The sequence below is a fragment of the Telmatherina bonti genome (genome assembly GCF_933228915.1).
Source record: "Telmatherina bonti genome assembly, chromosome: 19".
Taxonomy (NCBI): domain Eukaryota; kingdom Metazoa; phylum Chordata; class Actinopteri; order Atheriniformes; family Telmatherinidae; genus Telmatherina; species Telmatherina bonti.
In genome coordinates, this window is record NC_136617.1 from 31,220,285 (window position 1) to 31,239,155 (window position 18,871).

Sequence of the window (18,871 nt, forward strand, 5' to 3'; positions counted from 1 at the left end):
TGTGGAGAGAAAACACCATATTGATTTGGCTCTTTGCAATCTGCAGGGTTCTCCAGGTCCAATGGGTCCCAGAGGGCCCGTAGGCGAGAGAGTGAGTACAACCATTTCACTCCAACAAATCTAGAAATACTTGGACGATTGTCCTTTTATTCTTGTTGCAAACATTCTATCATCTGTTTAATCTCCTTCTGATTGCAGGGACTTCCTGGCTTTCCTGGACCAGCAGGGCCTCCTGTAAGTGTCCAGATCCCTTTAGAAAGCGACACAGATCTGCAGACGGAATTCTTTTTTTAGATTCACATGGAAAATAAATCATCCTGCCTTATTTTTCTTTCTCAGGGCCCAACAAGCGAAGGACCTGCTGTATGTGTTTGCAATGGTTGCTGTGTTTTGTCTGATCCAGAAAATCATTCACGTGTGTGTTTGAGCAAACGTAATTCTGTAATTTTATGTATTTGACAGGGTCCTCCAGGGAAACCAGGAATTCCAGGAGATGAAGGAAACATTGGACCAGAGGTCAGAATAATTTGGTTTAAATAGATTTATTTAGTGAATTAAAACAGGATCCTCCTGTTGTGACCAAAGACCAAAGAGGGAAATGCAGTTTTTTGGTTATGGAGCTTAAAATTTGTTGATTAAATGTTTGAATCAGTCTAAATGTGACCACCTGAGCACTACATAACTTACAGTCCTTTCTGTTATTTCAATAAAACACAAATCTCGTGTATTTTCTTGTATTTTACTGTAATTGAGGTAAAGTATTTGAAGCCAAGTCCTGAAGTTTTTCTTAAACAAAGATATCTGGTGCCTTAACCTAACCAAGACGTTTGGTGCCTAAAGAAACAAGTATTATTTGGAAAATACCTTATTTCGCAAAACTTATCCAGTCCTAAATAATATTGCAATATGTAACAAGTTAAAATACTGTTAAATAATTTTGAAACTGGAAGAACTTTTTCTGTTTTGAAACCTGGAAACTCTGTGAAGTTATAATTTGTCACTCAAAACATTTGTAAAAGACAGTGGAAAGGATTTATCTGTGGGAAATTAAGCCTGGGGTGGTTTTATAGCATGGACTCCATGTTTCCTTTTGTCTTTATAAGAAACCTCCAAACATTCTGTCTTCATGAAGATAAATAAGATAAATGTAATGAAATGTGAGAGTTATTTTATTATCTTTGAGCATGTAAAGCTTCTGCATTTGACACTTTATAACAAAATGAGATCAGGCTGCAGGTAGTAGGAATAGTTCAGGAGACATTTGTATGGAATGCATGCAAAGACAAAACTAGATAAAAAATTATAACAATATTCCTGAGTAAAAAATGACATGGTAAGCATGTCAGCCTCACTGGCCTTGGATATAAAGACAAATAAATTTGTGATGAACTTCCTTACACTGAAACATTTTTGTTAATCTTTTAAGTCAATTTTCAGGATTGCCAAAATTTCCAAGCGTTCCTTCTTCTAAAGGACCTTTTTTTTATTATCCTTATAAGTATTACTTTATTTTATTTCTTAATTTTTTTTGTATCATTAACTCTTTTGAGCTCTTTGAGGGGTTTTAATCTGAAGCTGTCAGTCACTTCTCTGCACCATTAACCATCAATGATACTGAAATAACATTCATTTTATGTTTATATGCAAGTTAAAGTAATAATAAAGGTAACATAAATTGCTGATAATGCTTAGTCTAATATCTGCTGCTAGAACTCACTTGATCGACTTTTTGTTCCAAAAATAAAAATGACTGTTTAAGCTACATGATAGCACTTATTACCCATCCTGTGAATCAGATTTCTTTTACACACAATAAACTGTTAAACTGATTGGATATATTATTATTTGTTCACATGTCTTTTATGTCAAACACAACTGCAGGGTCCACCCGGGCCCAGAGGAGGACCCGGCATTCCTGGGCTTCCTGGCCCTCCTGGTCCACCAGGGCCTGTGGTAAGAACCAGATTTAACCCCATGCTTTGTTGGCTACTAATTTCTCTACTCTAACAAATGTATTTTGCATAAACTGAACATTTCACTTCCTGGACTTTGAAATCCTCCCTGTTTTCAAGCTTATGACCAGATACTAAATGAGATTGGATACTAAACGAGATTGAGTTGGAGCTTCCAACTCAATCCGTTGGTTTCCTTATATAGGCTATTATGAATTGGCTTTCATAATATTTTGAGCTGGCAAGCTAGCAAGATGTAAAGTGGTGCTCTGTCTTGGCTCCTCCCCATCTGGTTTTGCTCCTTGCATGATCCGAGGCCTTTTTATTCGCAGCTTTTTCCACCAACGATTTTCTCTTTCTCGGCTGTTTAGCAGGAAGAGGCAAATAAACCGAGCCGGGTCGGGAAGTCCTTCCTGCATTTTCTCAGCCATGTTTGCCTTCCGAGTTTCTTCTTCACTACTTTGTATTTTCATCCTAACACGCTGTTTATATGCAGGTTGTGGCTATCAGGTATGTGCTGCTGGAGGGGGAGGAGGGGAGCCGGGAGAAGAAGCTACGAAATATAAGAAATGAACAACTTCAATTCGGTCCAAACGTTTGGATTGGTCAGAGTTTTTACAGATTTACAGTAAACTGAGGGGTCTAAATATATTTCTTATTGTTCATGATTACAAAATGTACACCCCAATCAGTCGAGGCAGATGGCTGCCCTTCCTGAGCCGGGTTCTGCCGGAGGTTTTCTTCCTGTTAAAGGGTTTTTTTCCTTCCCACTGTCGCCTTGTGCAGCTCAGGATGGGGGATTGGATCAAAGTCATGACTCAATGCAATCAGTTGGTTTCTATTATAGGATATGTATAATTTGGCCAGAAATTATGTGTATGTTGATTCGTGTATGTAAAGTGCCCTGTGACAACATTGTTGTGAAGTGGCGCTATACAAATAAAGTTAAGCTTGAAGCTTAAAGCTGAAGCTTACAGACTACTATCAAGACGAGGAACCACTTCACCCAGAGTAAAATAAATGTCTCTGTGCAAGATTACCTACCCAATCTTACAACTCGACAGGTGATTGATTGGATCTGTCATCAGAACATTTCAAACATTCTAAAATAAACAAGAAAACAGCCAGTTTATAACTAATTTGTCTGATTAATACCTTAAAACCCAACAAAGTGGATTATCTCATGCTTTGTATCAAGTACAACATGAATGTCTTTTAAATGTAGAAAAACTAAAGAAAACAGCAAACTGCATTAAGTTGACAGTGAATGTTCAGTATCTGCTGTACAGATGTTGCTCCTTTAACCCAAGTTCATCTTTCCTCTTTGGAATGATCTGTGTTCCTTCCTGAGTTTCCATACAGCATCGTTACGGTGTGATCATGTTGTATGAAACATTTTGGCATGCTGGGAGCGTGTGCTGTGGTGTACTCAGTGAGGACATCTAAAACCGTCCTGCAGCCATTTTAGATGTCCCTCTGGTGTGTTTTAGGGACCACCTGGTGCCAACAGTGAGGGAAGTGGGGAAGCTGTAAGTGTTTCGCTGTCCTACTTGCTACCAAATGTTTCCTGGTTGCATGGCAAGTGGAGCGGTGGTGGTTTATGTTGTAACAGAAAGATTCACTGCAGTTAGAGAGGCTGAGCAGCAGCCGCACTAGTTCAGTATGTAATTGCTTGTATGTGTCTGTAGTGTCCTGCTGCCTGTCCTGCTGGACCACAGGGACTACATGGACTGCCGGGCATCAAGGTGAGGAATGATAAAAAAAAAGCTGGAGCCACGCACTGACATGAGTTTCTACTTATATACACCTACTTTTATTCTGGGGAGAGTAGACTCACTGGCTGAATGAATGAATGAACGAATGAATGAATGAATGAATGAATGAATGAATGAACGAACGAACGACTGACTGACTAAATAGAATGAATGAATGAATGAACGAACGAACGACTGACTGACTAAATGGAATGAATGAATGAATGAATGAATAAATGACTGACCGACTGAATGAACGAACGAACTAACGAACGAACGAACGAACGAACGAACGACTGACTGACGGACTGAATGAATGATTGAATGAATGAATGATTGAATGAACGAACGAACGGACGACTAACTAAAGGGAATGAATGACTGACTGACGCTGAATGAGTGACTGAATATATGAATGGAATGAATAAACAAATGACTGACTGACTGACTAAATGGAATGAATGAATGAATGACTGACTAAATGGAATGAACGAATGAACGAACGAACGAAAGAATGAATGAATGACTGACTGACTAAATGGAATGAACGAATGAACGAACGAACGAAAGAATGAATGAACGAACGACTAACTGACTAAATGGAATGAATGAATGAATGACTGACTGACTGACTAAATGGAATGAATGACTGAATGAATGAATGAATGAACGAACGAACGAACGAACGAACGAACGAACGAACGACTGACTGACGGACTGAATGAATGAATGAATGATTGAATGAATGAATGATTGAATGAACGAACGAACGAACGACTGACTAACTAAAGGGAATGAATGACTGACGCTGAATGAGTGACTGAATATATGAATGGAATGAATAAACGAATGACTGACTGACTGACTAAATGGAATGAATGAATGAATGACTAAAGGGAATGAATGAATGACTGACTGACTAAATGGAATGAACGAATGAACGAACGAACGAACGAAAGAATGAATGAACGAACGACTAACTGACTAAATGGAATGAATGAATGAATGACTGACTGACTGACTAAAAGGAATGAATGACTGAATGAATGAATGAATGAATGAATGAATGAACGAACGAACGAACGAACGAACGAACGAACGACTGACTAAAGGGAATGAATGACTGACTGACGGACTGAATGAGTGACTGAATGAATGACTGGAATGAATGATGAATGAATGAATGATACTAGCGCGGTATTCAGATCAGTCACACTATCATTCATCTTAAAATATCATCTGAAGATTTTTGAACAAAATTGCAAATTACAAAATGAACAAAATTAATTCAAATCTAACTAGAAATTTTCAAATTCAAGCCCTGTTCAAGCCACCTAATCCCAGTTTAAGCATCCTCAGTTTATGCTAAACTGTTCAGTGTGTTTTAATTACAATCTACTTAAGTTAATTTAATTTCAGTCTAAATGAATCCAGTTCAGTTCAATTTATTATAACAATCTGCATAATGCCAAGTCATGACATTTTATTTAGCTAATTTAATTGAATTGAGTCAAATTTAATTTAGTTGACCTCTTACTGGTCATTCATTGGTTCATATAAGGCGAGCGGGGTGGGGGGGGATTCAGTGGATTTTCCGTGACTCTTTTAGTGATCAAACATAAAATACTAAACTGAACAAGAACAGAAAAAAAAACACAGTCAGTGTGTTGAAATGTTTAAGCAAATGGTGCTGATTTTGGGAGTGAAGGTGTGCAAAAAAAAAAAAACACGATCACCTATTTTGTCAAGATTCTCGCAATTTTACAGCCTTATATTTAGAGGAGTTGTGGGAACCTTGACCCTCATCCTGCAAGTTTTACATGTTTCTCTGTTCAACACAGCTGATTCAAATGAAAAGGCCACTGTTCAGAACACTCCAGCAGTCCTCGCATTCATGAAAAACAAACAAAACAATTTTTACATTTTTTTAAAATAATGTATCTTCTGAATCAGAATCATCACGGGCCATCTTTCCTTTTTGTTTGGTTCAACAAAGGTTAAAATATTCATGTTACAGTCACAATTAGTTCGGAACTAAGCTATTCTTGTCATGGGGACCGTGGAACCGGGGATTTAAGGACCCAATCGCAGAGATGGAAGGCCAGGAAACTGAGGTGGTTCTGAGGGCAGTTATAATATCTGGAACGAAACACAAAAACGCTAACCTACACAATGAACCAGCTCTGAAACACTGCGACACAGGGGTATAAATACACACAAGAACACAACAAGACAAAGGTGAAACGGATGAAACTAACAAGACCAAGTGGAAACTGGGATAAAAGGCTACACAGGAAACAAGACAGGGAAAAACTTCAAAATAAAACAGGAAACTAGAACTAAAGACAAACACGAAACATATCATGACAATTCTTTAAGGATTTTTTTTTATTATTATTATATCCAACTCTTGTGTGAACAATGTTGCTGTAATAAAGTTGGACTAAAAGTCAGGGTTTCTGTATTCTGTGCAGTGAGGAATAATTTCATTTTATTATTAATAACAAAACACATTTTTACCTTCAGGGACACAAAGGTTTGCCTGGAGAACCAGGGAAAGACGGAGAGCCCGGAGAGAAGGTAGGCATAGAGTAATGAGAGTATATGCCTACAATGCCTTCAGTGACATACATAACAACATTTAATGTAAATATTAAATTATAACAATACAGCAGCTTGACAGAATGATCTTTTCATCCAAGTGGTTTGATTTTTCTCATAGGGGGAGGCTGGAGAAGCAGGTCCTCAAGGGCCACCAGGTCGCATGGGAGACGATGTAGGAAAGCCTCCATACATCAGTACCACTGCATGTCTATATCAGAATGGTACTAATATATGTAACACTGTTTGGAATGTGATTTCAGGGACAAAGAGGACCCATTGGATTCCCTGGAACTCCTGGAGAGAAAGGAGACAGAGTGAGTCCTGCAGTGGTTATGCAAACACATCTGTTGTCCTGTCGGAAGATAAAATGTAACCCCCCCCTGTCTGCAGGGTCCTCCTGGTTACAACGGCATCACTGGACCCACTGGTCCACCTGGAGCTCCTGTAAGCTGGAGTCATTTGAAAAGCTCTCCTTTGGTGTTTGGTCTGTCAGCAGCAATGTCAGGATGTAATGAAGCCCTGTCTTTCTCTCTCAGGGTGGAGAGGGAATCCGTGGACGGCAGGGTTTGCCAGGACCGAAGGGAGATGAAGTCAGTCCTGCATCTCCGCTTCGATTTTCGGTCATTTTGCTAAATTTGGTTAAATTATGCTTTTATCTTCATTAGGGAACTGTGGGACCTAAAGGAGAGTCAGGCATTCAAGGGGAGAAAGGAGAAGTTGTAAGTTTACTCATATTTCAGTGATTGTTTTCATTATTCACTCGTTCACTTGTTGTTTTTGTGACGTGGCATTGCAGGGAGCGCCTGGCCAAAATGGCTTGGATGGACTTCCCGGGGTTGATGGTGCCAAGGTAAGCTCTGAAATGAGTTTGTTTAACTGCTGTCAAGCTTAAAATCTCTTTGTGCTGATCACTATCCAGGAATATTACATTTTAAATATGAAATTCATTTGAAGACCATGTTCTGACACCTTTTAAATTTTATCTGTCAGGCTGTAAAGAAAGTCGAAACATTAAAGATTATGAGTGATTAAAGTTTTCTTTTAGCCCTTTTGGTTATGATTTTATAGAAAAAGCAGAAAGATGTTGCATCAGTTGGTGGGAACAGGAGATGTGTTATTGTTGTTGCTGACAATTCTGGATGGGTTTCCAGGATTTAAAAAGGTGTTCGAGCTCCAGTGCTGCTTTTCTGTGACTCGAACCAGTCTGACACCATCCTGATGACGATCCTTACATACCTGGGTTTGGATGCTCTGTTGACTATATTTGCCTGGTCCATTCAAGTTGGTTTACAAACCTGCAGCTAACAAACTTTCCAAACAATTCAACATAATTCCAAATTAAACTTTGCCAACGATAAATGTCCCATCCTCTTCATGTCTCTGAGCTCTATGTGCTTCACTTAATGTGTGGTGATGTTTATAACTTCAGAAACATGTCTTCCCACCTCAAATATGACTGTCTGACCTCTTATTAGTGACTATCTCTGTCATTCCTGCTGTACGTCTCCACAGCCACAAGGAACGTCATCATTGTGTAATGATCTACATATAACTGTTGTCCAGGAATTACTGTGTCCCTGCCATGTAGTCGTGTTCTTTTCTATCCATATTGACCCTGTCTGTTGGTTTTGTTGCTTTAAACATCACTACTCAGGGATTAGACTTTTACAGTGTAAGTAATAACTAATAAATTACTAAAAAAAATTAACATGTTAAAAAGAAGACATGCATGTAAGTTTGTGTTCCAAACAATGAACAATCAGTGAACAATGACTTGCTAAACCGATGACTCTGGGTCACAGGGGAGAGCTTGACTAATAACTTTGGTTCAGTATTTTATAAGTCATTAGTAAGTAGCGATAAATCTTTTTATCTTTACTGGCATTAATAGAGACTTTTGGTGACTTCTGTGAAAGCATGAACCGCAGGTGCTGCCCCAGCCCACAGGCCCCTCCCTTATCCAAAATTAATCACAAGAGGCTTGGTCCTCATCAAGTTGCAACCTCTGGTGGTTAAAGTGAAGCCAGAAATTGCAGTTCACCCATCATCCACTAGTGGCTCCAATACAGAGCAAATCCCATAGACTCCCATGTTAAAAAGACCGACTTCACAGCAGAAATAAACATGTTTACAGCCTGGTATAAAAACATTTTAGGCTTAATAGATCAGGTTAATGCTCATGACAACTGTAGGAGAGAGGATTAAATTTTTATAACTTGTCCATTTCCAACCAATTTTATCTCAAATTTTGGCATAATTAGGGGCGTGTCCTATAGGGACGTGTCCTATTGATTGACCGATATCCCACTGCAGGTATCTCATATACGATATCAGAAGGCAGTCTGTAGCAAGACCACAGTTTTTAACCAGCTAACAGCGTGACTTAGCTTTAGCCTGCTTACCTGGTTAGCTCTCTTTAGTTCTGGTTAGCTCTGGGTTTGCTTAGTTAGCTCTCAGCTGAAGTTTGATAAATGTCAATCTTCCACCCCCATGTTTGCAGCCCGCCCCACCTCTTTGTCCATTTTTGTATTTTTTGGGAACAACAGCAGGAAAGGTGGCAACAGTGGAAACCACATTATCTTCACTTCAGCTCTTTAGAAACCTACAGGTGACGCCACAGAGGCAGTGTCCATCTTTTATATATGGCCCTCATGCAGAACCCATTTAGAAGCTACAGTCAGAGCAGGAGATGATCGCCTATGCTCTCAGGCTCAAAGTGAAATGTGCAAAGTTGCCACAGACTGATCCCAACCTGGCGTACTGTCAGAAAATGAATGTCTGTTAATGAATCAAATGCATTTTTCCAGACATTACCAGAGTTTCAGTTTACTGTATTAATGTCTGTGGATATTATTTGATTCGGTCATCAACTAATTTCCATTGAAATGAAAAAAAAAGTTGCTTTTTGGGGATGTTGTTGTTATGCAGTGAAAATTAAATTTATTGCGATTAATTAAAAAGCCTCAAATTAATCAGACATTTTTACTGGAGTCCCAGCCCTAAATAAAACCTTAGAAAGAACGCCAACCCAATAATTTAATGCTTTTCAGTAAAACACCTACAAGTGTTACAGAATATGGCAGCATACCATTCATTTACTGGCATCCCATAGCTGGCCAAAGCAAAACCAATTTGTGATTGTTTACTTATTTATCTAAATTTAGTATTTCAGTAAACAGGTTCATGCTGATCCTAGACCACTGAGTTCCTCTCAGGATCAGTACTGATTACTATAATCAGTTGTAGTTTAAGTAAAAACATTTCTGCAGATAGTTTGGTTTCAAAATGAATGTTTGCTGCTGCCATTTTATTATACTGCCTAAGGCAAAAATCAAGATATCCAAACCCATCCCTCACCATGAAACTCTTCAAGGTCCATCTAATCCAAGACGAACTAACAACATAATGTCCCTGAATCATACTTGATTAGCATTTCTTTATTAGTTTCACTTTTACTCTGTCTGTCAGGATCTTCCTCTTCCTACTCGAGGCCTTCTTACTCTATACAAGCTTGAATGTTCCTTACATTTGCTAAATGACTGAAAAATGTAATTCAGCGAAGCTTCTTAGGTTAAACAGGAGAGTTTTGTGTCTGCATGTCAAGAAAAATCAGATCATAATGTAGAATGAGGTGAAAAACACTTCTAGCATCTGATAATCAGGAGTTTGTAGTTTGCAGACATTACTTTGAACATATTAGAGGTTACATCCAGACAGGTGGTTTTAGCTGTAGCGTATTATCATTAACGTTAACCTGGGATCCGATGTCGGAGCGACAGTGGGTGTTTTAATTATTAATTCTCTGTGTCCTTAGACAAGCGGAGGATCTCGGGGCACCACCCAGCCCTAAATTTGTTATACAGTCAGGCAGGGAATACCGTAATATGACAATGATATTTGTATAAAAACAGATAACCATCAGTCTCAAAATATGCTTACTGTAAGTTCTCGTCAGAGGGAACAAATCACTTACTTAAAGATCGATCACGCTACCACGACTTCTTAAAATATAACACACTTTATTAAAAACCACACCAGTTAAAATCATCAGGCACAAATGAAATTAATAATGTAAACCAGAAATAGCGTCAGCAAGCAGCAAATACTGAATTAGCCAAGATGAGAGAGAGAGAGAGAGAGAGCGACAGAGAGAGTACGGAAGCTCGAGCCGAGCCAACAACAAAAATGTCAAATAAAACTATTAAAGGTAAAGTTATGTAAGCAGCTTACATAACTTACACAACTAGGAAGGTTGGAAAGATGGCAAGTCTAATGAAGTTAACTAACTATGTCAGGGAAGACTATCAGATACCGGGGGAATGGATTTAAAAAGGGCAGCTTCTGCTTACTAAGACACCAGCTGGATCGGAGACAGTGGAATAATGGGTCGGCCTTCCTTCAGCGCCTTGGTGGTCGAGAACCCGAACCTTGGGTCCAGTGGGCAAGAATTCAGTGGTCGTCCTGATACTCGCCTGGAACCGCCTGGTTTTGACGTCTGAAGCTGGACCCAACTCCGATTAGAATCCACGGATCACGGGTGCCGGCAAAGTCCTGGGATCAGCTGGAGCAGTAACGTTCGGGTCGTCCATACGTTACTGGTCACAGTCTTTGTGGCATGGGAGAGCAGTTTCGATGGTGTGTCAGAAGCAAAAATTGTTCAGCCAGAATTGGATGAGTTTTCTGGTGTTAAGCAGTCGAGCGAGTGAGCTTACTTAATAAAAACGAACATGATGCCAGACGGACAAAAACACGACTAAAGCAAACATCAAACGAAGAGAAAACAAAAAAAAAAAAAAGAACAAGAGAAAAAAACAAGAGAGACAAAAAAACTAGAGCAAGAAAAAAAAGAGAAGAGCGGAAAAAACAAGAGGAGGAAAAACAAAACAAGAGAGAGCGAGTTCCGGCGTTCTGTGGCGGACTTTAGATTATCCAATCAGAGCGTAGGGGTTAACAGGTACAAGACATTTCAAATCATTTCCACACAACAAGTTCTTACTTTGAGTCAGAGTCGTTAATAACAACAGCATATAATGTTAATCACGGTGTATTTAATCAACCCGAAATGGATATCTCAACCTGTGTGAGGGTGTCAGGCTAGATGGCGCCATTGCTCCATCCAAGGAATCACAAAAATGAACTAACTTGCTAACTTCTGTGGATTTCACATCTGAAAAAACGGTTAAAGTCTTGGATTAATTTAGAAAGGAAGAAGAGTCCATTTATCCAGGTGTGCTGAGGATACATCCAGTATTTTATACAGTTTAGAATTCAGAGCTCAAAGGTCCTGCTCTGGAATTCGGTCTTTGTGTGCTGTGAATAGAAAGGGACCTCCTGGGGTGATGGACAACAGGCTCTTACCAGGGTCCAACTTCAAAAGGGTGCCACAGTCTGTCTGTGTAGACATTTCCTACCAGAAACAAGATAAAACCAGCAGGGTTCCTGGTTTAAAGTGGAGGTCTGTCTACCCGGATTAAGATGGATCTGATTTTTAGGGCTTTCATTGAGCTCTGTTTTGGAGATGTGTGGATGGACCTCTTCAGATAATAACTTCCTGAGTTCTTATCTGATTCGGGGGTTAACTCGGCCTTGGAAGGTTGCTACAGAGCAAACCTCAAAACATGACTCTCACAAGGTGATACATGGTATGCTAGGTAAATTTCTAGTTTTTTGTTTTATACAAATGGAAAAAACGCTAACCCTGAAGAAAAAGAGAACAAGACATTCAGAACTAATGGCTTCATGGGATGTTAGAAAATGTTTGAGAAGTTCTGCTGTGTTTCTGACTACTAAATCTGTGTTGTTGTTGTTTTTTTCTTTTTATATTGTTGATTATTATACTTTCATAAACTGTGGATCTCCTCAACAGGGAGAGCCTGGTACACCAGGAGCTGTTGGCATCAGAGGGATTGTCGGTATTCCTGTAAGTCCAGTTTCCTTTTCATTCACTGTTCTTCCACAATGCTGTCTGATTTTAGATTTTATTAAAATTAATTTTTTTTTATTGCAAATCAAGTAAAAGTACTAACTACTGAGGGCAAGCTCTTCTCTGAAACCACATAGCAGGTGAACTAAGTCAAACATTTTTATTTCAATCCTCAACCAGAGGGTTATATATATATATATATTTATATATATATATATATATATATATATATATATATATATATATATATATATATATATATATATATATATATATACATAAACCCCTTAAAACGCCTTCCATCCCACTCAAACCAAATTAGAAACAATGACCCAGAAAAATTGTTTCTTTTCAAATGACATGTTGTTTTCAGGGGCTGCCAGGGAAGCAGGGAATAGCCGGGCCCCCTGGTGAAAAGGTAATTGAATTAATCTCCTATTCATTGGAAAGTGTCCTAAAATAATACCCAAATACATTACAACTCCTCTGAGGTTTAAACTCAGGAAAGTAGGATTATTTCAGGCCATCTCTGTGTCATTACTGTGGTTGATTTAGGGCGAAACTGGTGCTGAGGGACCCATTGGGCCAGTTGGACTTCCTGGAAAATCAGTAAGATGCATCCCATTTAAATCCCATTTTATGTGTACGTTGCATTTACAAACCCATCGAGTCTTCTTTGTTTTCATAAAGGGTGAGCCTGGAATAGATGGGGCAGATGGAGAACCTGGTGAAAAAGGAACAACTGTGGGTTTGCTTTTACTTTTCACCTATCATTTAATGTTATTTTTTCCCTATATTTACTGTTGTTAATAGACTGTATTTCCATTTCCAGGGTGAAACAGGCAAACAAGGACCTGTGGGGCCTGCCGGTCCACCAGGAATCCAGGTGAGAAATGTGTATAGTTTCCCCTCTTGGTGAGGAAATGTCTTGCTTTTTTAAATTTTTAGTGGAATTTATTCATCCTCGCTAACTTAAGAATAAAAGCTGTTTATTAACTTTCTGAAGTCCAAGAATCACTCCTAATGCTCCATATATTAAGAACATCGTCAGATGTTCTAAAGCCTGCTACACACTCCACGGGAAGCAGGAACTTTTTCTTGTTCTTGGGGCCTTGAGAGCAAGAACAAAGTTCTCGCTTCTCGTGGACAATGTTAGAGGAGTTAGGAAGTTTTAGCTTTGGAGACAAACAGCTGATCAAGTGGTATTGTTTGGCCAGAGTTGGTATGATCTAAAGTCGGAGAATTTTTAACTTTTTTTTACCACCCTTTACCACAGATTTGTGATAAATCTTGTATTTTCAGGGTGACAAAGGGGATAAAGGTAACACTGGTGCCAAAGGAATGAAGGGTCATACTGGACACAAAGGTGATCAGGTGGGGGGAATCTCCTTATTTTTCCCTGATATAACACTAGTTAAGATCCAGATAGTGTGTAACAGTTCTCTGTGTATTGTTTAGGGACCCATTGGACCAGAGGGACCAAAAGGAAGTCTGGTAACACCAACACTTCTTCATTCTTATGTTTCTGGGGATACATTAGGTTCTTAGTAACATATTTACCATATTACTGTTGTGAAACAGGGGGATACAGGCATGCCAGGAGATCCAGGTGTCAAAGGAGATCAGGTATTTCATTGCCACAGACAGTCAAACACACAATTATATGTGCAACAGAATATATATTTTCCATAGATATGTGACTCTTAGTGGGCCTGAAACAGAAGAGTTCCTGTTTATGTGTGTTTCAGGGGCCCCCGGGTGTGCCTGGAATCAAAGGAGAGGTATTTAGAAATTGCTGTCTGATATTAACTGTTACCTCAGGGACTTCTTCCACTGAATACACTCCATTTGTAGCCATTTGCATTTTAAATGCACACAAAAAAAAATCAAACTGTTTAAGAAAAGCATTTGGTGTGTAGATGTGTAGCATAGACTTACACTACAGTATTTGTTCTTTAACCAAGAACCACAAACTTATTTCAGTTGAAAGTCACAAGGAACAAATCCTCTTTGTCATTCATGTTTTCACCATTAGCGTGGAGAAAAGGGCCAAACGGGATCTATAGGGGCTGATGGCAGACCGGGTATGCCAGGACATGAAGGTGTGGCAGGTCCAATGGGAGCAAGAGGGCTGGAGGGAGAACCAGGACTTCCTGGATCACCAGGTCCCAGAGGTTTACCTGTAAGTTATACAGTAACTTTAACAAAGAGAGCATCAGTTTGATCAGCTCTCTGGTGGCCTTCAGGTGCCAAAGTTATATTGACTTTTAAGACACCTAGTTTTTACCCTTTTTTGGGTATTTCAAAGTAAGTAGCAGTGAGATTAATGAGGCAGCTGTTTACAGTCTGAGATGAAACTATGCAACAAAACTCACAATGTGTTCCCAAATATGATGCACTGTCCCAGATATTGCAACTGATAAAACTGATTTTTGTAGAAGGGATATTTTCCTCCTGTCCACTGTAGTTGTTTTGTCCTTCTACCAGTTTGTTCTGGATTAGATAAACTGCTTCTTTTACTATATCAAACCAGTATGGATACAGCTTATACTACTACCCTCTGGCAATGTTACACAGGATGATGGCATTTTTCCATCTAGAAGTAAACCAAAGTGATGTAAAACAGCTTAGAGCAACTTGCTAGATAGCAGGCTACCACTAGCCTACTAGTGGCCTAGTACTGCTCATACTGGACAGATATATTTTGAAAATTGCATCTCATTTAAACAAAAAACTATAAACAGTAACTTCAAGGCATCATTACTGTAGCTCCATTGTTTACTTTTGGTGGATGAGACAGTTTCAATCTCGTCCAATCAATGAGCCCAGTTCAACTTTTATTTTTTTATTTATTTATTTATTTATTTTTTGCCACTGGTTATTTTTGGCATTTTTCTCAGATAAATTTTGCATATGTGGTTGTTTTGTGTGACATTGGTTAGATTGGATGGTAAAATTCACATAAATGCATTGTGAAAGAAAAAGAAACCAAAGTTTGGAATTGGAAACACATGCGGATGTAAATGTGCCCTCAAGCCAGTGTTCCTCTGGCCCCCCTGCCCTGCATGTTCCTCCTCCAAAGCACCTGAGTCACATTATTGGACTTTCTCATCAAGTTCTTTGCAGCCTGTCAACGAGCCCTTTATTTCATTCAGGTTTGTTAAAGTAGGGTTGCCTATAAAACATGCAGGGCAGGGGGTCCTGAGTACCGGAACTGAGAAACACTGCCTTAAGCCCTGTTTAAGCATCATGCTAAAGATGTATACAACTGAACGTTGGAAACCACTGGAAACCAGGGATAGCCGTGTTTAGCTGTATAGCTAACATGCAGCCCTTTAAAGGAACAAACCAGCGAAAAAGAAAAAGTACATAAAAAGGAAAAAGAAGAGCAAGACATCGAGGAAACAATTCTAGAGATTGCAGGTTGCCATATGACAGAAGCTTTTGAAGAAGTGTAAGTGCATCTCGTGTGCTGGGCGGTTGCAAAAAACCTTATAGCATTACCACCAGCAGCAGGTGTCAGAATGTGGAAGGAAACTCTGAATTCAGCACTGAACACTGGTGAATGAATTCATTCACCAAGCATGGCCATATAAAGGATACCTGGAAGTATAATAGCAGCAAAGTATGACATGTTATGTATATTTAAAAAGGACATGGCTATGTACGTGCAATGCATACAGAAGCACAAGTAAAACTGACACAACTCAGAGGTGAACTCTGACCTTTGAACGGCCCTGTGGGGGATTTATAGTCTAACGACCATAAATGTCACATGAAAACTCTCAGGGCAGTGATGACTAAAACAAATGTAGATATTTAAGTGAGGAATCATAAACAGGCCATTAATGTTGTCAACTCTACCCAGCAACAACCATCAGTGTTGTGGTCCAGAGTCAACAACCAGCCAATTCAGTCAAAATGTATTGTAAGTTTCAAAAGCTTTTCATTTAACATCTGTCCTTTGGCAAACTTGATAAATTACCCAGAATGCTTCAGTCTGTGGGCAATATGAGCTACATATGCATACGCAAAGATGAACGAGCAGGTCAAGCTTTTCACTATTAACCAAAACCGTCAATTTTCAACTGTTAATTTTCACTTTACAGGGTCCTAAAGTGAGTGACGAAAAACTTCGGGAAATGTGCTCTGCAGTTGTTGAAGGTGAAATTAGTCAAACTTTTACATGTTCACATTTTTAGAGCTTGGCTTACCATGCGTGAACACTACATACATATATGTATAAAAGTGTTTATTTAATAATATTATGTTTTTGTTTAGAGCAATTAGAGGAGTTTATGAAAGAGCTCTTAAAGAGACCAGCACCCATTGGGGCACCTGGTACGCCTGGACCAGCAGGACCTCCTGGACCACCCGGAGCAGATGGAGCAGCAGGATTAATAGGGGCTCCAGGCCCAATGGGCCCTAAAGGTCCTCCAGGTTACTTTGGACTTCCTGGTGCACCGGGCAAGAAAGGTCAGGATGCCTTCAAAAGATATTTTCCATTCCTCTATGCTGAAGTTTCTCCAGTTTAAACCAAACTGTTGGCTTTTGGTGCCTTTGAAAACCTGTGTGGTTTGCAGCTACTCAATGTTTCACCTGAGCCTTGATTTTAGCTACAAGACTCAAATAGCTTTTTGTTTTTCCTCACATCTAATGCTGAAAACTTCTCATAGCTTCAATGAATGCAATGAAAAGAAAAAAAATCTGTGAAGAATTTTAAGAAAACAAGGCAGCCAACCCAGGCAGTTATTCGCACTACCAAGGCAGTTGCTGAAACACCTTCTACAGAACACTGTGGATGGAAGGGATACACTCACGCATGAGATTATTCAATCAATATTTCACATTAACAAGGCTGAATAAGACAAAGTCATTAGGTTTATTCATTATGCTCTCTTGCTGTTATAAAACTACGCCTCTCCTTTCAGCTCAGCGTTTATATTAGTTGTTTTATGTGTTTTACTCTGCAGGCGATGCTGGGGGAAAAGGAGATAAGGGAGACAAGGGAGAGGATGGTGTGGGAATCAAAGGAAGCCCAGGAGAACCAGGTGCACCAGGTAAGATGTCTTGGGACACTATAGATTCAATAGAAAAAGGTCAAAAGATCAATGTAAAGTAGTATCATTAAGCACAATTGTCTCAGAGTTGAATTGAGCGTGTCATCAAAATGTAGCAGCCAAGATTGTGGAGACATTTGCATGTATCCATTGAGTCATGATGACACATATGATATACTACACTCCACCTAAATAACCCACACCCCTACAAAAGTGTTCTTTTTTTTACCATCTCTAGTTACCCTAGTTTACCAAATTTTGTAGTCCATAGGGATGACGAGGCAGGATGGGGTTAATCCACTTGGTTTCGTACTGTAGATGTAATTCCATTACTTTACAGGGCCTTACAGTGTAAACCTGGTGGGTTGCTATGTGCAACAGCACATTCAGTTAACTGGCTGGTTGATAAAAAAGGAAAGAATACATTGTAAATGTGACTTTTACATTAACCCATCTTCATGGCTCCTCCAGGTGCTCCTGGTGCCCCTGGCATTGGCAAGGATGGTAAAAGTGGAGAGCGCGGCGAAACGGGAAGTCCCGGTATCCCAGGACCACCTGGCACAAGGGGTCCCTCAGGGCCACCTGGCCTTTGCGATCCATCAACCTGTATAAGCAGGCTTCCACCTCTTTATATGGTCAGTGGAAAGAAATCTGCCGCTTACAAAAATCCGTGAGACATCCCAGCTCAGTGACACTCTCCAGATCTCAGCCTGCCAGCGACTAATTCAAGGCTTCTCATAAGCCAAGGTATGGGGATCTTTGGGATCTCCAGGAACAACAGATCAAAGAGACCCAAAGGGAAGCACAACCCGGACACAACTGTACAGCTTTGTAAAGACATTTTGACTTGTGATTTTTAGAGAGAGATCATACATCGCACAAAGGTCGCTGCTAGTGATGGCGAGCAGCTTCTATGACTGACGATGGGCCTGCAGGCCCATGAGCTTTCAATAACACCTGCTGACCCCCCACATTTAGCCTTTCTCTCTGATTCCTTCTCACGCATTTTCACTGAAAACATCCATTCAGGTCTTTTAGCTTTGATCACACAACAAATGGCAAACCATGTGCTAGCCTGAACCATCTTGAGCCAATCAGGAGCCAAATCTGGTGATGTGAAATGAAACCAATGTCGATATCTAACATCAGTCCTGAGCTGACATCTCCAACCATGTGCTCTTTTATTTAGGATCATTTCTCTGTTTTCCCCCCAGTTTTGTAACATTAATGTTCATTTTTTTTTCTAACTTTGTAATTAAATGTTACATTGTGGAAGTGTTGCACACTCCAATATTAAAGATTACCACCTGTCTGCCGGAGCCGTGCTCTCTAAAAAGAAAAAAAAAAACAAAAAGAGATGTTGGATTGGTGTTGTCTTGTGATTTGGGTAGGATTGTGTGATGATGAATGAAATTCCACAGCTTCTAAAGTAAAATGATTTTGTGCTAAAAACAAGCTCCCTGCGTTGTTATGGATATTATGTTGCTTTAGCAGGGTATTACACAGTTGCCTAGTTACAAAGGGAAGTCGTCATCATCCTCCCCACCACTGCCCGCACAGAACAAATACATTTACTGA

At 39.6% G+C, this 18,871-nt stretch overlaps 1 protein-coding gene across 1 annotated transcript in view; it reads left to right on the top strand.

Annotated features, from left to right (window-relative positions):
* The window catches only part of col9a1c (collagen, type IX, alpha 1c), a gene marked incomplete at its 5' end in the record, with an annotated part of 39,035 nt that extends 20,925 nt beyond the window's left edge, over positions 1-18,110 (top strand). The window contains 28 exons of the mRNA XM_079259030.1: positions 47-91; positions 199-234; positions 340-363; positions 463-516; positions 1,882-1,953; positions 3,443-3,481; positions 3,641-3,697; positions 6,233-6,286; positions 6,429-6,482; positions 6,571-6,624; positions 6,701-6,754; positions 6,847-6,900; positions 6,976-7,029; positions 7,107-7,160; positions 12,177-12,230; positions 12,607-12,651; positions 12,789-12,842; positions 12,924-12,977; positions 13,066-13,119; positions 13,536-13,607; positions 13,692-13,727; positions 13,815-13,859; positions 13,982-14,014; positions 14,269-14,415; positions 16,343-16,397; positions 16,515-16,709; positions 17,207-17,293; positions 17,765-18,110. Of these exons, the coding sequence (XP_079115156.1) occupies positions 47-91; positions 199-234; positions 340-363; positions 463-516; positions 1,882-1,953; positions 3,443-3,481; positions 3,641-3,697; positions 6,233-6,286; positions 6,429-6,482; positions 6,571-6,624; positions 6,701-6,754; positions 6,847-6,900; positions 6,976-7,029; positions 7,107-7,160; positions 12,177-12,230; positions 12,607-12,651; positions 12,789-12,842; positions 12,924-12,977; positions 13,066-13,119; positions 13,536-13,607; positions 13,692-13,727; positions 13,815-13,859; positions 13,982-14,014; positions 14,269-14,415; positions 16,343-16,397; positions 16,515-16,709; positions 17,207-17,293; positions 17,765-17,967 (1,839 nt within the window). The 3' untranslated portion in view covers positions 17,968-18,110. The remainder of the gene's footprint in view (positions 1-46; positions 92-198; positions 235-339; positions 364-462; positions 517-1,881; positions 1,954-3,442; positions 3,482-3,640; positions 3,698-6,232; positions 6,287-6,428; positions 6,483-6,570; positions 6,625-6,700; positions 6,755-6,846; positions 6,901-6,975; positions 7,030-7,106; positions 7,161-12,176; positions 12,231-12,606; positions 12,652-12,788; positions 12,843-12,923; positions 12,978-13,065; positions 13,120-13,535; positions 13,608-13,691; positions 13,728-13,814; positions 13,860-13,981; positions 14,015-14,268; positions 14,416-16,342; positions 16,398-16,514; positions 16,710-17,206; positions 17,294-17,764) is intronic.
* Between the last annotated feature and the right edge of the window lie 761 nt (positions 18,111-18,871).